This window comes from Pagrus pagrus, assembly GCF_965226575.1.
Source record: "Pagrus pagrus genome assembly, chromosome: 2".
Taxonomy (NCBI): domain Eukaryota; kingdom Metazoa; phylum Chordata; class Actinopteri; order Spariformes; family Sparidae; genus Pagrus; species Pagrus pagrus.
Window position 1 is genome coordinate 25,039,353 of NC_140186.1, and position 25,814 is coordinate 25,065,166.

Below are 25,814 nucleotides of genomic sequence, written 5' to 3' on the forward strand. Positions count from 1 at the left end.
AAGTTTATGGAGTGTTTCCGAATTATATTTCCTAGAGGGAGCATATATAAGGTGAATAGTATGGGTCCAAGCACGGAGCCTTGAGGAACACCATGACTAACCTTGGTATACAGGGATGACTCATCATTAACATGTACAAACTGAAATCGATCCGATAAATAGGACTTAAACCCGCCCATTAAATCCTGAACACAGAAATGTTGAAATACAGTTTGGCAGCCTAGCTCCATAACTAAATTATAAATGGCTAAATGGCTTTTTACATGTTTTAAGGAAATACATTTATAACCTATTTAATGTGTTTAGAAGAAAATGGCTGAATTTGCTTTACACGGACTTTAATGCCAATTAAGTGTTCCAGTCTCTGTAGTAGAATGTGATGATCAATGGTATCAAATGCAGCACTAAGATCTAGCAAGACCAGGACAGAGACAAGTCCTTTGTCAGAAGCGATTAGGAGGTCATTTGTAACTTTCACCAGTGCCGTCTCTGTGGGGTCGAAGGACAGAGGGTGTCGTCTCTGTACAGATTGTAAAGCCCTCTGAGGCAAACTGTGATTTGTGAATTTGGGCTATACAAATAAAATTTGATTTTATTTGAATAAACACAAGACAAGAAACAAGAAAAAAGTATTGGTACCTTCACTTTTATTAGTTTCTTTTCCATTGTTGTTCAGTGACATATCCATTTTAAGGGCATCAGAATTAAGGAAACATTTCAAAACAAAATAATATAACAATATGAAATGTGATTGTACCATTAATGTATGTTCTCAGCCCGCTGAGGTGATTTCCCTTAAGAGAAAGAAAGAGAATAAACATGGTTAGTAAATCCACACAGTTCACTGTGTTGGACATCAGCCTGGAGACCACATTGTAATTCATACTCACAAATGATTGGTCCAAGGGTGAGGGGCTTCAGAACTTCCGAGCTGGTAACAGAGCGATACGTCCTACTTGTGCAATGCTACATGGTGGGGAAAAAAATTAAGAGAAACCATCAAAACGTGGCATTGGAAAAATGCTATTGTTGAAGTGAAATGTGTGACTTACTGGAACACAGTCAGAGCTCCTTGTGTTACACAGACTGATGCTGCAATGAAGGAAAACGTTTCTGTATTGCTCCTGAGGCTGGAACAACAAGGCAGTGAAATATGCCCAGAGGGACGAGCCATTCTCAGTCACTGACACCTGTTGACGGTCAGTGGGACACCTGGCAGAGAGGATGGAGACGGTCAGCAGGGCCAGTGCACATCACTACAATCACCTTTTCCCCATTTCCATTGTGCTCAAGAAATCATCTACTGAGGCTCAAGAGGGACACTCACTTGTTCTGGATGAGATAATGGCGCGTGTGACCATCAGGGTTTAACGAGGGAGTGGCATAGCAGTCCTCCAGAACAATTGCAAAGCCTTCATCTAGCAACGCCACATAGACGCCTATGTACAACGGTGAGCCCACTGGCAGGGAGACCAGGCCTGGTGGATAATGGTCATCGTGGTCAGAGTTGGTGAACAGGTACATGAAGCTTTGGGCTTTGGCACCCGAACCAGAAAGTCCATCTGCCGGCCTGTCAAGAAAATATGATTTCTTGTTATGGTAACATTAAGTCTTTTTTTACAAGGTTTTATCACCTTGGGCCAGTTGTTCAAAGGTAATCTGATCGGATTTTGGTTATCGGATTGAATCAAATCTTGAAAATGGGTTGTTCAAAAGGGAAAGAAGGAATCTGAAATCAGATTAGATCACGGAATCCAATCCTAGTTTTAATCTGGATCAAACCTTCAGTTTGTGTTGTACAAAACGTTTCAGTAGGATTTGGATAACTTTGATCCAAAAAAACGGGATTGTCCTGATCCCAACAGGGGGTAGGATTTCAAGGTGGATTTCAGGAAGAAAATGTAGTAAAACTTTAAAATTGGTCAAATAATACATTTGTATCATTTAGTGTATATACTTTTATTTATATTTTGCACTTGACTTGTTTAACTGTTATAGCGATAAAGTAGATAAAGTAGACAAAGTAGACATAGGCTACCAATTAAGCCTTTTAGTATAGTAAGGTAACAATAAAATAAAAATAAAAATGATCTTGTCCCCATGAAACAATCCCCCAACAGATTTCAATAACAAACAAAAATAATATATTCAATATTTCTGTCATTCATCACTGTATATTCATTTCAAAGAAACAATCATCAGAGATGAGCCTGTCGAAAATAATTTCTAACAATTGCATCCCCTACTACACGTCCAGTCAGTCCCTCATTCTGACAGAACGCCAGAGGTTGGTCTGGTTCTTCAACAGGCTCAGGTGCATCATAAACATCATCACAGAGAGGGACATTGCGCCTGGTAGCGATGTTGTGCAGGACACGCAAGTATTATGTTGCATGCTCCCTGTGGTTCCACTCGCAAGTAGTTAAAGCATGCAAAGCGTCTCTTCAGAACTCCATTTAAACGCTCAATTGCACATCTTGTTTTGCAATGAGCAGTGTTGAAGCATGCCTGCGCAGGTGTGGTTGCTGCAAGAAAAGGAGTCATCAGCCATGGTAGGAGTGGATAGGCACTGTCTCCTAATATTATGCCATCCGGTTGGTTGGTTTGGAGCTCTCTGTATAAAGCACTCTTTCTCAGGATACGTACATCATGAACAGACCCAGGCCACTTCACGACACAGTTTGTGATGATGAGGTCAGCCTCGCCCACAAGTTGGATGTTGATGCTGCGCCTCCCCTTTTGGTTGATGTACTCCCAATCCCTCTCATGAGGTGCTTGAATATGCACATGAGTGCAGTCAATAACCCCAATAGTATTGGGCATGTTCCCCAAAAGAAAAAACTTGTGCTTGGTCTGGGCAATCTGGTCAGCCTTTGGAAGTGAAACAAACTGATTGACCAGGCTGGCCAATGCAATTGACACAGCTTTCACTACATCACTCACAGTTGATTTGTCCACACCTATATTGTCAACAACAACTAGGTAGAAAGTCCCAGATGCATAGAAGCGCAGACCAATGAGGACCTGTTCTTCCACAGATAGACTGTGTCTCCTCTGGGTTCTTCGTTGAAGTTTTGGCCTGACAAGGTCTGCAATGTACTTAATATCAGCATTGGTGGTGTATTGCTCCAGTGGTTTTGCACGCTCAACATACACCCTTTGATGGTATCCTCTTCCATCAAAATGGTGGTAGCGATGGACAATACCTGCCATGTCAGTGCCTCTCTCTAAGTTCTCTGAGAAAGGCTGAATATAAGATGGCTGTCAAATACCCACCCACCCATTAGCTGACGTGCTTTGGCTTGTGTTCAGTTAAATCAATCATGCCCAAGGCCTATAAATACTGTGACGTGAACGGGCCGGGGGACCCAATTAGTGATGTAATGTTTTGATGGAGTACAGGTGTGTGTGATGACGGGGGGAGGGGGATTGGAAAGAGATAAAAGACTGAGCAGACAGGGCACGGGGAGAGCATTTTCACTGCTGCGGCCCGGCACTCTTTGGGAGGGAGGGTGTCGTTCGCAGCCCCTAGGACTGCCGGCGACGAAGACAGGTAGAGCAGGGGGTTAGTGGTTCCTGTGATAGGAGGGGAGGGTTGCTGCCTCCTGTAGGAAGTCAGGGCCTGGATTAGAGAAGAGTGCGGTAGTCGCTACTGCTCCTCGCATGTCTGGTTTCTCCTCTGGTTGAGCGTGGACTGACGCACCGATTGAACTCATCGTCCAGCTAAGTCGTTCCCCGGGGAGTTGGACGGCACCACAAGCTCAGACCCCGGGGGAGGGTCTCGCCGAGCGGGCGAGCTAAGTATAGTTTAAATATTGTCTCTATATGTATTTCTTTGTGTGTATAGGTTTATTGTATTCTTTGCATAGGGCGGGGAGGAGTAGGTTGCAGGTGAGGGAGGGTTAACTAAATCTTGAGCGGGATATCCACGTGACTTCACTTTAAAGGAGTGTTGTGGGTTGCTGTGATTTTCAGGTTGCTGTGGTTGATTGATAGGTTGCAGTGCCTCTTGCGTCGAGGGTGCTCGCGTGCCATCGTTTGAACTGGTGTGTCTTAAGCTAGAGTCTAGCCCTGTGTGTAGTGGTTTGTCACTTGAATGAAGCGTGTGGCTGCCCTGTGATGATTGGTCCCTCTAGTTGGCTGTAGCCCTCCTCACCTCCTTATCTTTTATATTTATTTGTGTTAATTTAATAAAGATTACATTGTTACATAATATTTTGGTGTGATTATTTAAAGGCTCTGACACTGGCAGTATTTTCCTGCTAAATTATAAAAACCCACAATTATTACAATACTATGTTGACTACAACAGATGAGGTTAAACCATGGACTCAAAAGGACCTAATTTCTGCTGGAGGGTGTTAAGTGCCATTATGCCTCAATAGTATGAAGCTCTGTTGCGGGTGGGATGGTGACTAACAAAAGGAAGAAAGACATTTGGGTTGAAATCACCCAGAATGTGAATGCAATGGGGTCTGGCCAGAAGAGGACCTTGGAGCAAGTGAAATTTAGATGGAAGAATCTGAGGGCCAGAACAACAAAGGACCTTGCTGAAGCAAAAAACACCCAAACAGGACGCACATTGATTTCAGATCTGAGCAGCCTCAAAATCCTGCACAAGTGACTAAAACCAACACAATGTACTTGAGCATTTTTTTCCAGGAGCGCCTTGATTTTAAATTATACACACAGAAGCTTCATTATCTTACAACTGGTCAAAGTCAATAAAAGGCAACTTACGCCAAGTATGGTCTGATAGCCACATTCAGGCTGCTGTCTGTGTCCAGAGGATATGCACAGGAGAAGGGAACAGTCACAGGAATACTGAAGGAAGCATTGTTTATTGGGTAGATAAATAAAATGTTGGAGTAGATGGCATGTGTGCTGTTTGTCTGAAAGACAGAGGATGAATAAATGATCAGTCAGTTGAATGATTTTCAGTTTGGGAGAATGCAAAAAAATATATAAAAGTATTTAAGCCTTTACCATCAGTGTGTTTCCACAGGAACCCGCTCTTGCATCCATTTCGTACCACACTACACCATCATGCACTCTGTACCGGGAGCAGTCGTGGGATGCCATGTTGCCAGAGAACGGATTGAAACCAAGGGAAGTCACACGCGCTCTGTCCAGCCCTACACCTATCCTAAATTGGTCACAAACAAGCTGAGAAGGCAGACCCGGTGGAAGACCTGGGTCTAAAGACAAAGATACAAGGAGAGAGAAAGGAGATGAGATGGTAAATTCTATATACCAGAAGAGTTCACCATCAGAACCTCCATAAACCATAAACAGTATGTAATTTTATCTTTATACAGTTGCGGTCAAAATTTTGCACACACTTGTAGGACATGTATATCATGGCAGTGTTGAGATCCAGTGATTTCTACAGCTCTCATTTTTCTGTGATGGGATGAGTGGAACACAAACTAATTTGTCACAAAAAACATTCATGAAGTTTGGTTCAATTATGAATTTATAATAGGTCTTCTAAAAATATGACCAAATCTGCTGGGTCAAAAGTATACATACAGTAATTCTTATATTTGGTCAAGTGTCCCTCGGCCATTTTCACCTCAATTAGGCACTTTAATAGCCATCCTCAAGCTTCTGGCAGGCCTCTGGCTGAATTTTGAACCCCTCCTCTTGACAGAATCTTTAACGGCAGGTTCAGACAGGACGCCAAAGCGCCGCGCTCGGAAATTCTCGCGCGAGCCACGGCCCTTCTGTTCACACCAGACACAAATTTCTCCGCGCCTGTTGGCAAACGGCTGTGCTCCTCAGCTGTTCTGTAGTCACACTTGGGGCTGTTTTTCACCATAGGAAAGTAAATAACAGCATAAAATTACAACGCCATGTTTTCCTGACAACTGTAAATGTATGTCCACTTCATAGTAATGAGTAGTTTTCTGTCAATTGGGGTGTTTAATTATCTAAACTAGTTTTATTTTGAAATTTGTTTTATTTTGAAAATCGACCGGATTCTCTCGTTGTTGCTTTGTTTGACTTCCTGCCCGGCTTGACACATTCGGCCACGCACGAGAAAAAAATTGACCAGACGCCGAAACAATCGCTGCACGGCGCATGCCGGCAGCGGAGCAGGGCTCCCCGGCGCTACGCAGCTAGTCGCGGCGCTTCGGCGTCCTGTCTGAACCTGGCGTAAAGGTCAACTAAATTTGTTACTGTAGCTTCCTGGCACGGACTTCTTTCTTCAGCAAAGTCCAAATGTTTTCAATGGGGTTCAAGTCAGGACTTTGGGAAGACCATTCAAAAACCCCAATTCTAGCCCTATCGATCCATTCCTTCACCACTTCTGATGTGTGTTTGGGATCATTGTCCCGTTGGAACACCTAACTGCACCCAAGACCTAATCTTCCTGCAGATGATTTCAGGTTTTCCTGAAGAATTTGGAGATAATCCTCCTTCTTCATTATTCCATTTACTTTCTTTAGAGCACCAGATCCACTGGCAGCAAAAAAGCCCCACAGCATAATACTACCACCACCTGACACTAGGTATGGTGTTCTTGGGGTTAAGGCCTCACCTTCTCTCCTCCAAACATATTGCTGCTCATTGTGGCCAAACAACTAATTTTTGTTTCATCTGACCAAAGAGTTTTCCTCCACAAGGTTATTTCTTTGTCCATGTGATTAGCAGCAAACTTCAGTTGAGCTTTAAGGTGCCGTGTCTGGAGCAAGAGCTTCTTTCTTTCACGGCAGCCTCTCAGCTCATGTTCATGCAAACACGCTTGACTGTGGACACTGACACCTTTCTTCCAGCAGCTTCTAATTCATTGCGGACTTACTTTTTGATGTTTTTTGGTTGACTCTTGACTATCCTACATTTTGGAGGCAAATGTTGTACTTTTTACTCCACTATATGTATTTGATAACTTCGGTTACTACTTTGCAGATTGCACGCTGCATCAAAGCCAAAGGAGCACATTTTGAAATGTGTTAATTTTATCAGCAATTGGATAAAAAGACAAACAATACAACAACTACTGGATTAAAATAAAACTGATTCTGAATATCAGAAAAATGCTGACCAATAGTCCGCAGTATATACATACTTGAGTAACACTACATTGTATAACATGTAAGTTAAAACAGAATGCAGTCATTTGCAAACGACCTGTGTTCACCGACAGTGGTTTTAAAAGGGTTCTTGAGTACATTCTATATTTTTTAAACAATCATGTGTCTCACAAAGTGGGGAACCTCGCACCGTCCTTCTTGTGAATGACTGAGCCTTTCGAGGATGCTCCTTTCATACCCGATCATGATACTATCACCTGTTACCAATGAACCTGTTTACCTGTGCAATGTTCCAAACAGGTGTTATTGGAGGACTCCACAAATTTCACAGTCTTTTGCTGCTCCTGTCCCAACTTGCTTGAAACGTGTTGCTGATATCACATTTAGAATAAGTATATTTATAAAAATCAATGAAGTTGATGAGGTTAAACATTGAATGTGTTGTCTTTGTACAGTATTCAATTGAGTATATGTCAAAAGGGACGAGCAAGTTATCACATTCTGTTTTATTCATGTTTTACACACTATACAAACCCTTTAGGAATCAGGGTTGTAGTTAAATGTGAGCGATAATATTGGAGTGTACTTTAAAAATATGTAAACATTTACCGTCACAGATGACACTGGCGTCTTCAACGTGAGCACAGTTGTGGACCCCAATTCCTGGATGCCTGCAGTCCGTTATGGATGGTTCGTTGCCATAACAAGTGAGATCGTCCAACCAGATGGGTCCAGTGCCCTGTCCGAAAGCTGCATTTGATAGTGCTGAACGAGCAGGACCGCAGTCCAGCTGTCTACACACCACGTTGGCATCCCTCAGGTCCCAGTTATCGTCACACACTGTCCCCCACCGTCCATCATGGTAGAGCTCCACTCGGCCAGAGCAGCGGTTGGTAGAGTTGACCAGTCTCACTGGTGAACGAGCTAACAGAAAACATGCAGCACAACACTGATGATATGAGACACAGATGACAGATGGACTTTATGAGGACAGTGACATCTTTGGAAAACTACACACAGCTTCCTCTGCTTAAAAATCACAAATACGTTTTCAGGCTCTGTAGCCTGCAGATAATAAAGAGCAGGTAGTTTAAAGAGCGTATTTCATGTTTCTCCAGCAGGTTGTTCCTGAAATCCTCTCAGCTCAACGTGACACCATAGACAGCATGTTACACAGTGAGACGTCACTTCCTTTAGCTGTGAAAATTTGTATTTACCTTCACAGACAACACCAGCATCCTCTTGGTGACCACAGTTGTGAGATCCAAACCCTTGATGGCTGCACTGGGTGAGCTTTGATTCGCTGCCTGTGCACCTGACATCATCCAACCAGATTGGCCCTGAGCCCGGCCCGAAGGCTGCATATGATGGTGCTGATAGGACACGGCCACAGCCCAGCTGTCTACACACCACCTGAGCATCAACCACGCCCCATGAATCATCACACACCGTCCCCCACTGTCCACGGTGGAAGATCTCTACTCGACCAGCGCAGGAGCTGTTTCCATTGACCAGACGGACCTGCCCCTCAACTGCTGAGCTGTTGTCTGCAGGTGTTGTGGTAGTGAAGTCAGGTGTTGGAGGTGTGGGCGGGAAAACTGTGCTGTTGAGTTCTGGTTGAGCTGAAAGAAAAAATCTCGGTTAAGTCCAAGCTACAGCCTGCACTGTCATCACTATTAATGAGGAAAAGCTTCTTTCTATAATATTGATATGCAGTGAAGTACATTTACTCAAGTACTATACTTTGTGCTTTATTTGTGTATTTCTGTTTTCCACTACTTTCTACTTTGACTCTACTACATTTTGGAGGCAAATGTACTTTTTACTCCACTAAATGTATTTGATTACTTCAGTTATTAGTTACTTTGCAGATTGCATGCTGCATCAAAGCCAAAGGAGCACATTTTGAAATTTGTTAATTTTATAGGCAATTGGATTAAAAAGAAAAAACTGATTCTGAAAATCAGAAAAATGTTGAACATTGGATCTGATAATTGGCCAGACCAATGATCAATTAACAGATAGTACACAGCCTATACATGCAAACATTTAATAATATGTATAATTTACTTTTATTTTTATTTTTGATACTTAATTACATTAATATCAGATACTTTAGGACTTTTACTCAAGTACTGTTTTCATGGAGCACTTTACTTTTAGTCAAGTATGACTTTTTTGTCATTTTTACACTGTTGATGCAGCTGATTATGTTGTTGTTGGATATAAAACTCCAACACAAACTTGTCTTTGACTGGACATTTAATTGCAATACAAAACAATATCGATTGTGCCTGATTGATATTGAGAGTTATTGATGAGGTCATTTTCCGACAACAACAATTCCAGCAAAGTTGGGACGCTGTGTAACATGTAAATAAAAACAGATTGCAGTCATTTGCAAACGACCTGTGTTCACCGACAGTGGTTTCAAAAGGGTTCTTGAGTACATTCTATATTTTTTAAACAATCATGTGTCTCACAAAGTGGGGAACCTCGCACCGTCCTTCTTGTGAATGACTGAGCCTTTCGAGGATGCTCCTTTCATACCCGATCATGATACTATCACCTGTTACCAATGAACCTGTTTACCTGTGCAATGTTCCAAACAGGTGTTATTGGAGGACTCCACAAATTTCACAGTCTTTTGCTGCTCCTGTCCCAACTTGTTTGAAACGTGTTGCTGATATCACATTTAGAATAAGTATATTTATAAAAATCAATGGAGTTGATGAGGTTAAACATTGAATGTGTTGTCTTTGTACAGTATTCAATTGAGTATATGTCAAAAGGGACGAGCAAGTTATCACATTCTGTTTTATTCATGTTTTACACACTATACAAACCCTTTAGGAATCAGGGTTGTAGTTAAATGTGAGCGATAATATTGGAGTGTACTTTAAAAATATGTAAACATTTACTGTCACAGATGACACTGGCGTCTTCAACGTGAGCACAGTTGTGGACCCCAATTCCTGGATGCCTGCAGTCCGTTATGGATGGTTCGTTGCCATTACAAGTGAGATCGTCCAACCAGATGGGTCCAGTGCCCTGTCCGAAAGCTGCATTTGATAGTGCTGAACGAGCAGGACCGCAGTCCAGCTGTCTACACACCACGTTGGCATCCCTCAGGTCCCAGTTATCGTCACACACTGTCCCCCACCGTCCATCATGGTAGAGCTCCACTCGGCCAGAGCAGCGGTTGGTAGAGTTGACCAGTCTCACTGGTGAACGAGCTAACAGAAAACATGCAGCACAACACTGATGATATGAGACACAGATGACAGATGGACTTTATGAGGACAGTGACATCTTTGGAAAACTACACACAGCTTCCACTGCGTAAAAATCACAAATACTTTTTAAGGCTCTGTAGCCTGCAGATAATAAAGAGCAGGTAGTTTAAAGAGCGTATTTCATGTTTCTCCAGCAGGTTGTTCCTGAAATCCTCTCAGCTCAACGTGACACCATAGACAGCATGTTACACAGTGAGACGTCACTTCCTTTAGCTGTGAAAATTTGTATTTACCTTCACAGACAACACCAGCATCCTCTTGGTGACCACAGTTGTGAGATCCAAACCCTTGATGGCTGCACTGGGTGAGCTTTGATTCGCTGCCTGTGCACCTGACATCATCCAACCAGATTGGCCCTGTGCCCTGCCCGAAGGCTGCATATGATGGTGCTGATAGGACACGGCCACAGCCCAGCTGTCTACACACCACCTGAGCATCAACCACGCCCCATGAATCATCACACACCGTCCCCCACTGTCCACGGTGGAAGATCTCTACTCGACCAGCGCAGGAGCTGTTTCCATTGACCAGACGGACCTGCCCCTCAACTGCTGAGCTGTTGTCTGCAGGTGTTGTGGTAGTGAAGTCAGGTGTTGGAGGTGTGGGCGGGAAAACTGTGCTGTTGAGTTCTGGTTGAGCTGAAAGAAAAAATCTCGGTTAAGTCCAAGCTACAGCCTGCACTGTCATCACTATTAATGAGGAAAAGCTTCTTTCTATAATATTGATATGCAGTGAAGTACATTTACTCAAGTACTATACTTTGTGCTTTATTTGTGTATTTCTGTTTTCCACTACTTTCTACTTTGACTCTACTACATTTTGGAGGCAAATGTACTTTTTACTCCACTAAATGTATTTGATTACTTCAGTTATTAGTTACTTTGCAGATTGCATGCTGCATCAAAGCCAAAGGAGCACATTTTGAAATTTGTTAATTTTATAGGCAATTGGATTAAAAAGAAAAAACTGATTCTGAAAATCAGAAAAATGTTGAACATTGGATCTGATAATTGGCCAGACCAATGATCAATTAACAGATAGTACACAGCCTATACATGCAAACATTTAATAATATGTATAATTTACTTTTATTTTTATTTTTGATACTTAATTACATTAATATCAGATACTTTAGGACTTTTACTCAAGTACTGTTTTCATGGAGCACTTTACTTTTAGTCAAGTATGACTTTTTTGTCATTTTTACACTGTTGATGCAGCTGATTATGTTATTGTTGGATATAAAACTCCAACACAAACTTATCTTTGACTGGACATTTAATTGCAATACAAAACAATATCGATTGTGCCTGATTGATATTGAGAGTTATTGATGAGGTCATTTTCCGACAACAACAATTCCAGCAAAGTTGGGACCCTGTGTAACATGTAAATAAAAACAGATTGCAGTCATTTGCAAACGACCTGTGTTCACCGACAGTGGTTTTAAAAGGGTTCTTGAGTACATTCTATATTTTTTAAACAATCATGTGTCTCACAAAGTGGGGAACCTCGCACCGTCCTTCTTGTGAATGACTGAGCCTTTCGAGGATGCTCCTTTCATACCCGATCATGATACTATCACATGTTACCAATGAACCTGTTTACCTGTGCAATGTTCCAAACAGGTGTTATTGGAGGACTCCACAAATTTCACAGTCTTTTGCTGCTCCTGTCCCAACTTGTTTGAAACGTGTTGCTGATATCACATTTAGAATAAGTATATTTATAAAAATCAATGGAGTTGATGAGGTTAAACATTGAATGTGTTGTCTTTGTACAGTATTCAATTGAGTATATGTCAAAAGGGACGAGCAAGTTATCACATTCTGTTTTATTCATGTTTTACACACTATACAAACCCTTTAGGAATCAGGGTTGTAGTTAAATGTGAGCGATAACATTGGAGTGTACTTTAAAAATATGTAAACATTTACCGTCACAGATGACACTGGCGTCTTCAACGTGAGCACAGTTGTGGACCCCAATTCCTGGATGCCTGCAGTCCGTTATGGATGGTTCGTTGCCATTACAAGTGAGATCGTCCAACCAGATGGGTCCAGTGCCCTGTCCGAAAGCTGCATTTGATAGTGCTGAACGAGCAGGACCGCAGTCCAGCTGTCTACACACCACGTTGGCATCCCTCAGGTCCCAGTTATCGTCACACACTGTCCCCCACCGTCCATCATGGTAGAGCTCCACTCGGCCAGAGCAGCGGTTGGTAGAGTTGACCAGTCTCACTGGTGAACGAGCTAACAGAAAACATGCAGCACAACACTGATGATATGAGACACAGATGACAGATGGACTTTATGAGGACAGTGACATCTTTGGAAAACTACACACAGCTTCCTCTGCTTAAAAATCACAAATACGTTTTCAGGCTCTGTAGCCTGCAGATAATAAAGAGCAGGTAGTTTAAAGAGCGTATTTCATGTTTCTCCAGCAGGTTGTTCCTGAAATCCTCTCAGCTCAACGTGACACCATAGACAGCATGTTACACAGTGAGACGTCACTTCCTTTAGCTGTGAAAATTTGTATTTACCTTCACAGACAACACCAGCATCCTCCTGGTGACCACAGTTGTGAGATCCAAACCCTTGATGGCTGCACTGGGTGAGCTTTGATTCGCTGCCTGTGCACCTGACATCATCCAACCAGATTGGCCCTGAGCCCGGCCCGAAGGCTGCATATGATGGTGCTGATAGGACACGGCCACAGCCCAGCTGTCTACACACCACCTGAGCATCAACCACGCCCCATGAATCATCACACACCGTCCCCCACTGTCCACGGTGGAAGATCTCTACTCGACCAGCGCAGGAGCTGTTTCCATTGACCAGACGGACCTGCCCCTCAACTGCTGAGCTGTTGTCTGCAGGTGTTGTGGTAGTGAAGTCAGGTGTTGGAGGTGTGGGCGGGAAAACTGTGCTGTTGAGTTCTGGTTGAGCTGAAAGAAAAAATCTCGGTTAAGTCCAAGCTACAGCCTGCACTGTCATCACTATTAATGAGGAAAAGCTTCTTTCTATAATATTGATATGCAGTGAAGTACATTTACTCAAGTACTATACTTTGTGCTTTATTTGTGTATTTCTGTTTTCCACTACTTTCTACTTTGACTCTACTACATTTTGGAGGCAAATGTACTTTTTACTCCACTAAATGTATTTGATTACTTCAGTTATTAGTTACTTTGCAGATTGCATGCTGCATCAAAGCCAAAGGAGCACATTTTTGAAATGTGTTAATTTTATAGGCAATTGGATTAAAAAGAAAAAACTGATTCTGAAAATCAGAAAAATGTTGAACATTGGATCTGATAATTGGCCAGACCAATGATCAATTAACAGATAGTACACAGCCTATACATGCAAACATTTAATAATATGTATAATTTACTTTTATTTTTATTTTTGATACTTAATTACATTAATATCAGATACTTTAGGACTTTTACTCAAGTACTGTTTTCATGGAGCACTTTACTTTTAGTCAAGTATGACTTTTTTGTCATTTTTACACTGTTGATGCAGCTGATTATGTTATTGTTGGATATAAAACTCCAACACAAACTTATCTTTGACTGGACATTTAATTGCAATACAAAACAATATCGATTGTGTCTGATTGATATTGAGAGTTATTGATGAGGTCATTTTCCGACAACAACAATTCCAGCAAAGTTGGGACCCTGTGTAACATGTAAATAAAAACAGATTGCAGTCATTTGCAAACGACCTGTGTTCACCGACAGTGGTTTTAAAAGGGTTCTTGAGTACATTCTATATTTTTTAAACAATCATGTGTCTCACAAAGTGGGGAACCTCGCACCGTCCTTCTTGTGAATGACTGAGCCTTTCGAGGATGCTCCTTTCATACCCGATCATGATACTATCACCTGTTACCAATGAACCTGTTTACCTGTGCAATGATCCAAACAGGTGTTATTGGAGGACTTCACAAATTTCACAGTCTTTTGCTGCTCCTGTCCCAACTTGTTTGAAACGTGTTGCTGATATCACATTTAGAATAAGTATATTTATAAAAATCAATGGAGTTGATGAGGTTAAACATTGAATGTGTTGTCTTTGTACAGCATTCAATTGAGTATATGTCAAAAGGGACGAGCAAGTTATCACATTCTGTTTTATTCATGTTTTACACACTATACAAACCCTTTAGGAATCAGGGTTGTTGTTTAATGTGAGTGATAATATTGGAGTGTACTTTAAAAATATGTAAACATTTTACCGTCACAGATGACACTGGCGTCTTCAACGTGAGCACAGTTGTGGACCCCAATTCCTGGATGCCTGCAGTCCGTTATGGATGGTTCGTTGCCATTACAAGTGAGATCGTCCAACCAGATGGGTCCAGTGCCCTGTCCGAAAGCTGCATTTGATAGTGCTGAACGAGCAGGACCGCAGTCCAGCTGTCTACACACCACGTTGGCATCCCTCAGGTCCCAGTTATCGTCACACACTGTCCCCCACCGTCCATCATGGTAGAGCTCCACTCGGCCAGAGCAGCGGTTGGTAGAGTTGACCAGTCTCACTGGTGAACGAGCTAACAGAAAACATGCAGCACAACACTGATGATATGAGACACAGATGACAGATGGACTTTATGAGGACAGTGACATCTTTGGAAAACTACACACAGCTTCCTCTGCTTAAAAATCACAAATACGTTTTCAGGCTCTGTAGCCTGCAGATAATAAAGAGCAGGTAGTTTAAAGAGCGTATTTCATGTTTCTCCAGCAGGTTGTTCCTGAAATCCTCTCAGCTAAACGTGACACCATAGACAGCATGTTACACAGTGAGACGTCACTTCCTTTAGCTGTGAAAATTTGTATTTACCTTCACAGACAACACCAGCATCCTCTTGGTGACCACAGTTGTGAGATCCAAACCCTTGATGGCTGCACTGGGTGAGCTTTGATTCGCTGCCTGTGCACCTGACATCATCCAACCAGATTGGCCCTGTGCCCTGCCCGAAGGCTGCATATGATGGTGCTGATAGGACACGGCCACAGCCCAGCTGTCTACACACCACCTGAGCATCAACCACGCCCCATGAATCATCACACACCGTCCCCCACTGTCCACGGTGGAAGATCTCTACTCGACCAGCACAGGAGCTGTTTCCATTGACCAGACGGACCTGCCCCTCAACTGCTGAGCTGTTGTCTGCAGGTGTTAGGGTGGTCATGTTGACCTGATTACCAGCAGAGGTATGTGGTCTTGGATAGGGTGTGGTTGAAGACACTACAGTGTCTGTTCTATTCACCTCTGTTTAAAATGAAAAACAATCAGGTACAATAGTTTCTTCACTTGTTAAAACAGTTAAATGAATGGATTAGATATGAAAATTGAAGTTGATGTTACAGTTAAACATGTTTCAAGAGGTGAAATACCTGCACAGTATGCATAGTTGCATGAGCCTGGATTCACAAGTTTGTAGACGTAGTAGTTTCCATAGCAGAGTTTTACATAGATGTTATTTATTCTGCCGTAGCAGCAGTTGCCCCTCCAGGAGCCACAGACACTGCGATCTACAATTTGACCCGTCTGTGTGGGATGAGGTGCCGTCATCCACAGAGGAGCATGGGTTCCACAGGAGTATTCATCCACACACCTCTCTGGAATATGAGCACTGGTGTGCCCCAGAAACAGCCGGTACCAGCCTTGCTTGTCAAAGTCTCTGTCACAGTGTGGGTCTCGAATCGATGTGTAATTTGTTGAACGCCAGTCATCATGCAGTCCAGTGTAGTGCTGACAGGGGTCGACACAGCGCATAGTCCCATTAAAACTGATGCAGTCCATGCCTGAGGGACAAGTAGAGTGTTGACAGCTGAAGAGGACAGAGTGTGAGGAGGGGCCTGATCTGCTGCTGGACGAAGACTCCAGGCATTCGAAGGAGCCTGGAGTGTTTCTGCAAACCTGAGGCGGTGCGCAGGGTGAGTCTGGGAGGGAGCACTCGTTAATGTCCACGCAGCCCCTTTCTGTTGACCACTGATAACCTTGGCTGCAGCAAGGAGAGTCACTACAGAGCTTTATATTGTAGCAGGTGAGACCATCGCCTACAAAACCATTGTTACAGACACAAGAAAGCAGCTCGTGGTTGATGAAGGAGTCGCCTCTTTCTCGTGACTCCACGCAGACGGCGTCATCGTGACATGAATCACAACTGGTGACAAGTGTCCCTGTGAAAAGGATAGAGGATAGTTTGATGGACGCTGTTGCTCATTATAAGTTTTAAGTGGTCTCCTATTACTGCACCTGTCTCACATCATTTTTAAAACTGCATGTAGTGAAGCATTGTTCAGGCTCACAGAACTTCAAATTCAAGTCTGGACCAAATATTTCAAACAAATATTTAAAATTTACATGATAATTAGTACGTTTAATTACGCTTTAAATTATGTTCAAGACGTAATTCAATATAAGAATGACTTTGCTTCAATAAATCACTGGAATAGGATTAAGCAACATTGACAATGTCGAATAACATGTTTTATCCTAAATCCACTCAGACACTGAGGAAATGTAAATCATCAAGTTCATATCTAAAAAGGTGTTATCTGTCTGATTAGAGGTAATTAGAGTGATTTGATTGAAGAGCATGCATATGGGAAAAAATGCAATGAATCTTTTTTCTTTCCACAAAAACAAAAGTAGAGTTATACAGTAGATATGTGTCACGTTGTCTAGCCAAGATGACAAGAAGTCAGACAGCTTACCTGAAGTGCTTCCTATAAAAATCTGCAAAGTAATAAGTAATATCAAACCCCAAGGAACCGCCATTATGGACCACATCCACCAACTGGCTGAAAAAGACAAAAGAAATGTTATAAAATCACATTTTTGAAACTATGCTCCCATGCGAAAAATTCATCACAATGCCAGTCTTACCTCAGAGAAACTCTGAGGTTAATCCAGGAGTTAGTGAGCAGGTGAGTGAGAGTGTGAGAATTTATAGGTCTGTGTGTTTGGTCAAACGATCGTACGAGGCAATCATTGATCAAACACATAAATGGTTCAATTGACAGCACATTTACATATGACATCAGAAGAGTTATTTATTAATCACAATCAGACAAAATAATAAAATTCAAACAGAACTGGCACACAACCAAGCACCTGGGTCGATATATTTTATGATACCACAATCAATCTCAGGTCAGTGTTGGAATCTAACAGAGACCTCTTGGCCTTATTAAGTTTGCACATTCCAACGTTATTGTTTCCACCGACAAGTCCATTTATAACCACCTTTCGTCAACAGCGGTGACTGTGTGTTCTTGAGCATCAAAACTTTATTCCTGACCTTGATTATGATTAATCTGACCACATACTCTTAACTCAAGGTCAATTTATTTGCTTTTACACAGTTTAATCACATCCAGACCATACATTAAAATGATTTAATCAAACAAATGTTGAAGGAAGAAATATGGACTTGCAGGTATCAGTAGATTTCAAAAGATATCAACCATTAATTAAACTGGCACTGGACCTTTCATGTCAGCAATTATGACTGTATACCATGTGCAAGTTGGACCCCATCTAATATCTGTGCATGATCTGTATTTCACTGTCCGGCTTTGAAAAGGTTTGTTTTTATGATCAAACAGGCGTCATCAAAATGACTGGAAAATGATGGTAAACCAGAGGGGATGACCTTTCTCATTTTCCGAACTTGACTTATTGCAGTAATAATAGTGATACTGATAACTTATCATCACTTACTGGAACCATAATATTTTCTGGCATTACATCCTATCTCTTGATTTATCATTTCAATGATAAAGGATAATCAATTAAATCTATCACAAAGCAAGGGCATGAATTTTGACAACACTTAGGTCAATGCTTTTGTGCAATAATGTTCTCTGCTCATTACTATAAGTTTACTACAAGGCAATTCACACCCTTTCTGAGAAAGTTGGGCGTTGGACTTGTCGCTCACTGTACAAAGTTAATTGAGTAAATATGTTTTAGGGGCTTTCACATGTGACTGCCCTTGTGACTTGAATAATCTATCTACACGCTCACACTCTGTTTTCTGAAATGTTGTGTTTTGTGAACTGTTGTGTTTTGACCTTCAGGGCCACCGTAGTGTCATATGCTTGTGTGTTTGCATCACCTGCTACTTTGCACCTGCCAACATTGACAGACCCTGTGCATGATATTGAATATTAGTGCTTAAGTCAAGTAATGCTAATGAAAGCCAAATACAGACCACAGTTCAAAATAAAGTCCACCTAAAATGTATGTTTGTAAAATGGTATTCAAAAGTGCTTTTAAGATTTACAGTTTCTCAAGGCTATAATACAGAACTGATAGGAGCACTCATAGGGAATTGACTGGAAGGGAAAGTTCTGATCAGAAACTTTTCCCAGTGGTGCAACAGCCTGGTAAATAATTACTCAAATTGTGTGCAGCCATTAATTTATGTAATCAGGATGATGTGTGAAACTAGATTCAGTGAACCAAAGAGCACACACACTCCCTCCTTTAGTGCGTGACACCAGCTTTTGGCCCATTGAAGGACTGGACTTTTGGACTTTGCTGTGTCTGTAAGAAGGGATCAAGACTCACTTGATACACTAGGTGTGGTAAAAATGCCTTTTCAACTTTTATGCTGACATTTTAAGTACTTTATGGTTTTTGATTTATCCAGATACAATGAATGCTTAACTAAAAAATTAGCTGATTTATATCCTTTATAGTTCAATAAAACCAACAGATCATTGCAGTGCCTATTGATGGTATTCACTCCCTCTTGGATGTTTTGATGTTTTAGAACAGAGGAAAAGTCAGGGGGTCACTGATGTGATTTCAATTCATCCTGAAGGGGACATGAATGTGTGTGCCACTTGTGATGGCAATCCCTCATAATCAAAACCAAAAATGTCAACCTCATTTGAGATTCAATGTTAGTTTCTTTGAGACTGGTTAAAAACAAAGTGATCTAATTTAAAGCAACATTATGTAGAAATTGGAATTTTGTGCAATTTGGCACCCCCATGGTTTCTGAGTGCAACACCACTGTTGTAAATACAAATCCCAGGTCTGTAACAATCTGTCAGAGGTAATGTAGGTGCTAATGTGGCAGGTTGAGTGCTGCTCAACCTCCACTCAATCAATTTCACCTGTGCCTGATTGCGCAGTGGGCCACCTGTTTGGTCGCGCTTTCGCTGGTGCGCACACTATTGTCTGGCGTTCACCGTGAGAGGGCTCCTTCTGGCGTGCTCTGGTTGTTTGCATCAAGCAGGGATTTGTACGTGAGTGCTGCTATACTTATACTCTGTATTGATATTATCGTGTATCATGGTGTTACAGCTGCAGTGATTTTGTGGCTTTGTAGCGGTGTCAGCCGTGCTGTTTGGTGCAGCTTTGTGAGGAGGTTGAGGAGTGTGGAGTCTGCTCTCGGCTCGCACCACGAAACAGTGACTGTGTTTTGGACCAGGTGTTAAGCTCTCTTCGCTCAGGTAAGCTGGCTCTTTTGAAACTGACGTCTGCTGGCTTATTGGCCTTGTGTTGAGTTGTCCTGCTCTCTGTCCTGCTGTAGCTGCCGAGACCACTGACCACACTGAGACTACCAGCTGGGCATCGCGAAGGACTGCTGTCCACGGCCCCCAAGCCCTGGTGTGGTCGCTTCCTCTCCGCCGTCGTCTTCTGCTGCTGTGTGTTTAAAGGGGAACAGTAATTTCGTTGTGTGCCCACGCAGCTAAATCATTCTCCACCCCACACAACTCTTATTGGTTTGATTAATTTCTTTGTTTGCTTATTTGGTTTATTTGTTTGAGTTAAATATTTTCTTTTGTTTATTTAGTTTAATATTCAGCTGTGTTTTCCTTAGTTAAAGGGAATATTACTCTTGATCCCTGCCCACAGCTGAGTTTTGATTTCTTTTGTTCAATATCTTGTTACTTTGTTTTCTTATATATTTGTATTTGGTTTCCATTATTTAATTAGTTAATTTAATCATTAGGTTCATTTTTGTCTGTTGTGTGTAATTGAGTATAGATTTAGACTTCTGTTTTAACTGTACAATTTATCTGGCGCCCTGTCCACATATTGATGTTTTAATGGGGGGGGGGGGTCACTGTCCCATGCTTGTTGGACAGCGGGTCCATCGTGTCCACGATCCCTGAGAGCTTCTTTTGTAGAACATTTCGCACCATGGGGCCAAGAGCGCCTTCGGTCTTGTAATTGGCTGCAGCTGCGGGCAGCCAATGGTCTTTGTATTCCATACATCGCCTATTTGGAGCTGGCTGTGACCTTGTGTGGGAAGGTGGTCCCTGGTTGTGGCATCTTGGTGGTGAGAGACCCTACTGATGCTGCATCTGCTGCCCCTGGAATCTTGGGGAGCAACATCTGTCGATGTTATCGGGAACTCTTTGCAGTGTGTGGTCTTGCTCTTTGTAACTCTCCCTCCGTGGCTCAAGCTCCAGGTCCAGTCCTTGAAGCCCTGCAACGGTGCCATCGGGCCGCCTCAGAACATCAGAGAAACATCACTGGTTCCGCCAGGGTTCGAGGCAGACGGGTCGTATGCATATCGGGCGGAGTAATGGAACTTGTGGCAACCACTTGTCCAGAGGTCAGGCTGTGCTGTTTGAACGAGCAGAGCTGCTGGCTTCTCCTTGTCTTGTCCGGGTTACCCGTGGTACAGCGTACGTCCCAGTGGTCAACGTGGGGACGATTGACGTCCTCCTCTACCCGCGTACTGGCCTTGGCACTTTAAGTAGGGCCCAGGTCGTCAGCTTACCATCTGGTGTAACCGAGGTGAAGCCCACTACAGCCTAAGTTTCTTCCCAGGCAGCTGCTGGTGTGGCACCGGGCGGGGGAGAAGCCGTGGACCTGTCTGCTTTAGGAGAGCAAGAGCAGATGGAGGTGCAGGCTCTGCTGCAGAAATATCGTGCCGTTTTCTCCACCCATGATGGTGATTTGGGTCGTACCAACCTTAATGCTCATGAAATTCCCTTACTTGATAATGCTCCAGTGAGACAGCGGTACCGATGGATTCCTCCCTTGAAGTATGAGGAGGTGAAGGCTCACATTGATCAGTTGCTTGAAGCTAAGGTCATCCGGGAAAGCAATAGCCCCTTTGCTTCCCCCATTGTCCTCGTCCGTAAAAAGGATGGTAGTCTCCATATGTGTGTTGACTACTGTCTGCTTAATATCAAGACACGTAAGGACGCATTTCCTCTACCTCGCATTGAGGAAAGCCTTGATGTCCTTGCTGGAGCTCGCTGGTTCACCACCCTGGACTTAGCAAGTGGGTAGCATTTGGCTGGCATTTGAGAATGCTTGTGAGAGGTTGTTGGCTGCTGCGGTTCGACGCAAAGAGCAGCACGATCAGCATGTTCAGCATGTTCGGGAGGTCCCTCTGCAGGTGGTCCAGCTGGTTTACCTCGGAGATCTTGGTGTTAGGGGTCGACACAAGCTCCACGACAAATGGAGCTCAGTGATCTGCCAGTTGCTTAAATCCCCATCAGCGGACGGAGCAGTCTACACCATTGCCCCTGTAGAGGAGCTGCATAGGGCTCGGCAGGCGCACCGAGACATGCTGAAGGCCCAGGTTGTGTCCGGCACTCACTTTCCCAGGGCGCTGTCTCCACCTGCTTCGGCGGCGCTCATAGGCTCCTCTGATCCATCTGAGGATGGTGAGCTATGGCTGCTGGCCCGTGAAATTTCTGCACCTTCGGCCGCCGAGGCACCAGTCCAACCCCGCTCTACGGGGCTTGCTGTGACGACCACAGTAGACGCTCAGCCTGACCCAGGCCCAAGTTTGGTGGCCGCTCCCTCTAGTAGTTAGTCCAGCCCCTCTCCGTTAGCTCGGCGCCGAACTGGTCGTCCCACCGCCGGTCAAAATTCCAACGTTCATTGTCTTCCCCAGCCTGCTGGCATCAGGGGTAATAGGGTACTTGAGACCACAGCTTGTCTCTCCTCTTCCCCCTGCGCTCTGTGTGGGGCTGCGCTGTCACGGCTCGGTGACGTGGACTACCAGCTGGGCATCGCGAAGGACGGCTGTCCACGGCCCCCCAGCCCTGGTGTGGTCGCTTCGTCTCCGCCGCCGTTATCTTCTGCTGTTTTGTGTTTAAAGGGGCACAGTAATTTCATCGTGTGCCCACGCAGCTAAATCATTCTCCACCCCACACAACTCTTATTGATTTAATTTCTTTCCGTTTGCTTATTTGGTTGATTTGTTTGAGTTAAATATTTCCTTTTGTTTATTTAGTTTAATATTCAGCTGTGGGGTTTGTTTTCCTTAGTTAAAGGGAATATTACTCTTGATCCCTGCCCACAGCTGAGTTTTGGTTTCTTTTGTTCAATATCTTGTTACTTTGTTTTCTTTATATATTTGTATTTAGTTTCCATTATTTAATTAGTTAATTTAATCATTAGGTTCATTTTTGTCTGTGTGTAATTGAGTATAGATTTAGACTTCTGTTTTAACTGTACAATTTATCTGCCTGAGTGTCCCCTTTAAAAGCAGTACTATAATTTTGTTTCCTTCTTTTCCAGGACAGGAGCGGGTGTAGCGTGCGGCAGACTCCCCCGGTGGTGGTTCCCCTCTCACTCCCTCGAATTTGGTGTGGTACGTGGTGGTTTGTAGTAGCTTTCTTTGGTTTGAGTTGTGTCCCCTCTCCTTTGTTTTTTTTCTTTGCTTTAGCCTGTCTGCCAAGCTAAGCCTTAGCCCTGTTCCTGCCATTTGTTTTTCCTTTTACCGCAATGTATAGTGCTTTATTATTTTGACACTCAGGCCGTGTATTTATGACATTGTTGTGTTTTTTTTTAAACTTAGTATATTTTTAGTCAATAAATCTTGTTGTACTTGGATGTCCGTCTCTCATCCTCTTTAAATCAAGTGGTGCTACGAATCTGTGGCTTTCTAGTAAGAGTGGTTATCATATTTCCTGGGGTGCAATTCCCCAGGTGGCGTTGTCTGGCAATTCTCAACTTTCTCCCTCCCTTTGGCCACACTAACTACAAACAGAACTCATTATGTAATAATGTTATGACATTAAATGTACTCTAGTATATGTAAAGTAACAAGTGAATAAAAAAGTAACGAGTGAATAAATTTGCCTCCAAAATTTTGTGGAGTGAGAGCGTAGAGTAGCAGAAAAAGTAAAGTACAAATACCTCAAAAATTGTACTTAAGTACAGTACTGAGTGAACTGAGCATATTGTATGTTTTTGTACTTGTCAGGTAAATGTATTTGAGTCCATTGGCTCAATCACTTTCCTGATAAATCAAGAACAGACAGATTAACACTGGACTTGGGGTTCATTTTAAATCTGTGACAAATAAATAGTTAAATCTTGAAAATGAAAAAATTTTAATATTCCCCCACTAGCTTTGCTCAACTGTCAAATGATGTAAATATGGAACTAATGTTATTTATTAGAAGTTTATCAACACAAAACTCAGATAATCTTGTCCATCAGGACAGTGTTAGTCTGGTAAACAAGGGTAAGCCACGCTAGCAGCTCTGTGAGACAGCGTAGACACAGCTGTGCTTTGGGCTAAATGCTAACATCAATATGCTAACAGGTTCAAAATGACAATGTTGACTTGCTGATGTTTAGCAGGTATAGTTGCTGTCATCTATAGAAATAGTATAACCTGTTCTCCTGTCTCCTTTGGCACTTGCTCTTTCTCTACCTTTGAACTCCTTGGCATTGTACTAAATAGTAAAGCCCCTGTGTTGTGCATCATTGTATATAGGCCACCAAGTCAGAGCAAAGCCTTCCTGGGTGAATTTTCTGAATTGTTATCTGTTGTCATGCCACAATATGTCAGGCTCCTAATCTTAGGTGATTTTAATATTCACGTCTGCTGTCCTACAAACTCACTGGCTACTGATTTCCTGCACTTAATTGACTTTAATTTAGTGCAACCTCCCCAACACATGTAAAAAATCATACCTTGGACCTAGTATTATCCTTTGGTCTCTCTCCTAGCAATTTTGCTTTTCATGATATCTGTGTGTCTGACCACAGGGTTATTCTATTTGACACTGAGCTTTTCTTACCTGCACCAAAACTCCCTGTCCCAACCTGCGTCCGCATACTAAATTCCACCACACCTAGTTTATTTTCCAGTGCTTATACTGCCGATCCCACTGTCCCTGTTATTGAATCTCCCTCTACCTACTTAACCATTGATGCATTGTTAGACCTCTTCCATACATCATGCCTGCATATCCTAGATTCCATCGCCCCTCTCAAAGTCAAAGCTAGGAGGAAAATAGTGAACCCCTGGCTGGATGAACCCACACGCTCTATTCGCAGGGAATGTCGGAAAGCAGAGCGTAAATGGGCAAAAGACGGACTACATGTATCGCATGAAATATATAAAGAACTTTTGTTTACATATCAATCCGCTGCTAGGCATGCAAAAACAAAATACCTCTCAGATATCATTGTCAAGAGCAATCATAATTCCAGAATTTTGTTTAACAACATTAACTTGGTTATCAACCCCCCTGCTGATTCCTCCATAACCCCCTCCCAAATCAGTTGAGAGCAGTTTAAAGACTTCTTTCTGAACAAAATTGATAGCATCAGGTCAAACATCCCACACTCAACCCTGGCTTCGCCGCCCGTTACTGTGAACCCTCCTGTTTTTAATAACTTTGTCCCGGTTTCACCACTTCAACTTGGACGCATAATTACAAGCATGAATCCAACCAGTTGCAAACTTGGTATAATTCCAAAAAAACTGTTAATACAATCACTTGATGCAGTCGGCCCTAGCTTTATGGCAATCTTCAACAGTTCCTTAGCCACAGGTGCTGTCCCGTCTTGTTTTAAGCATGCCATAGTCCAACCACTCCTCAAGAAGTCTAGTCTCGACCCGACTATTCCAAACAATTTTAGGCCAATTTCCAAGCTTTCCTTTCTGTCCAAGGTTTTAGAAAAGATAGTTTGTAATCAGATTTTGTCCTTTTTAAACCAAAACAATATGTTTGAAGTTCCAGTCAGGGTTCCGTGAACACCACAGCACAGAGACAGCTCTCCTAAGGGTGACTAACGACCTCCTCTGTGCAGCAGATGCCGGCAATTGCTCCATCTTGATTCTCTTGGATCTTAGTTCAGCCTTCGACACGGTAGACCGCAAAACTCTCCTCCATCGCCTGTCATACTCAGTCGGCATTTCCGGTCCTGCCCTTGACTGGTTCCGCCCATACATCTCTAACAGAAAATTCATGGTATCCATTGGTAGCTCCACCTCTTCAGTTGCAGACATTACATGTGGGGTTCCCCAGGGGTCAGTGCTAGGTCCACTTCTCTTCAGTCTGTACATGCTCCCGCTTGGAAATATTATTCAGAGACACAACATCTCCTTTCATTTCTATGCAGATGACACGCAGATCTGCCTCCCCTGAACTCGCAAAGCCAGTCTGACATCACTCAAATACAAAACTGCTTCTCCGACATTAAAGACTGGCTGGCTCAGAACT

The 25,814-nt window shown here is 42.9% G+C and overlaps 2 protein-coding genes, 1 long non-coding RNA gene and 1 pseudogene across 4 annotated transcripts; 1 reads left to right on the top strand and 3 right to left on the bottom strand.

The window, feature by feature from the left end:
• Window positions 1-651: 651 nt before the first annotated feature.
• LOC311263632 (scavenger receptor cysteine-rich domain-containing protein DMBT1-like) lies at window positions 652-15,544 on the bottom strand (the record flags this gene model as incomplete). Its single annotated transcript, XM_084363827.1, has 14 exons — window positions 652-794; window positions 891-966; window positions 1,053-1,212; window positions 1,328-1,570; window positions 4,741-4,892; window positions 4,987-5,198; window positions 7,647-7,961; window positions 8,255-8,659; window positions 9,959-10,273; window positions 10,567-10,971; window positions 12,271-12,641; window positions 12,932-13,283; window positions 14,585-14,899; window positions 15,193-15,544. 14 exons carry the CDS (start codon window positions 15,542-15,544, stop codon window positions 760-762), a joined length of 3,708 nt encoding a protein of 1,235 aa, XP_084219953.1. The 3' UTR covers window positions 652-759.
• On the bottom strand, window positions 2,199-3,213 carry LOC311270959 (putative nuclease HARBI1; annotated as a pseudogene). Its single transcript has one exon. The product of its transcript is annotated as a putative nuclease HARBI1 (transcript).
• A 70-nt stretch (window positions 15,545-15,614) lies between the features above and the next one.
• LOC311263680 (uromodulin) lies at window positions 15,615-17,139 on the bottom strand (the record flags this gene model as incomplete). The annotated part of the gene is made up of 3 exons (XM_084363929.1): window positions 15,615-15,622; window positions 15,750-16,538; window positions 17,124-17,139. 3 exons carry the CDS (start codon window positions 17,137-17,139, stop codon window positions 15,615-15,617), a joined length of 813 nt encoding a protein of 270 aa, XP_084220055.1.
• Window positions 17,140-19,565: 2,426 nt separating this feature from the next.
• LOC311267117 lies at window positions 19,566-20,021 on the top strand. The gene is made up of 3 exons (XR_014623794.1): window positions 19,566-19,618; window positions 19,706-19,829; window positions 19,910-20,021. It is a non-coding gene; the product is annotated as an uncharacterized lncRNA (long non-coding RNA).
• Window positions 20,022-25,814: the final 5,793 nt, after the last annotated feature.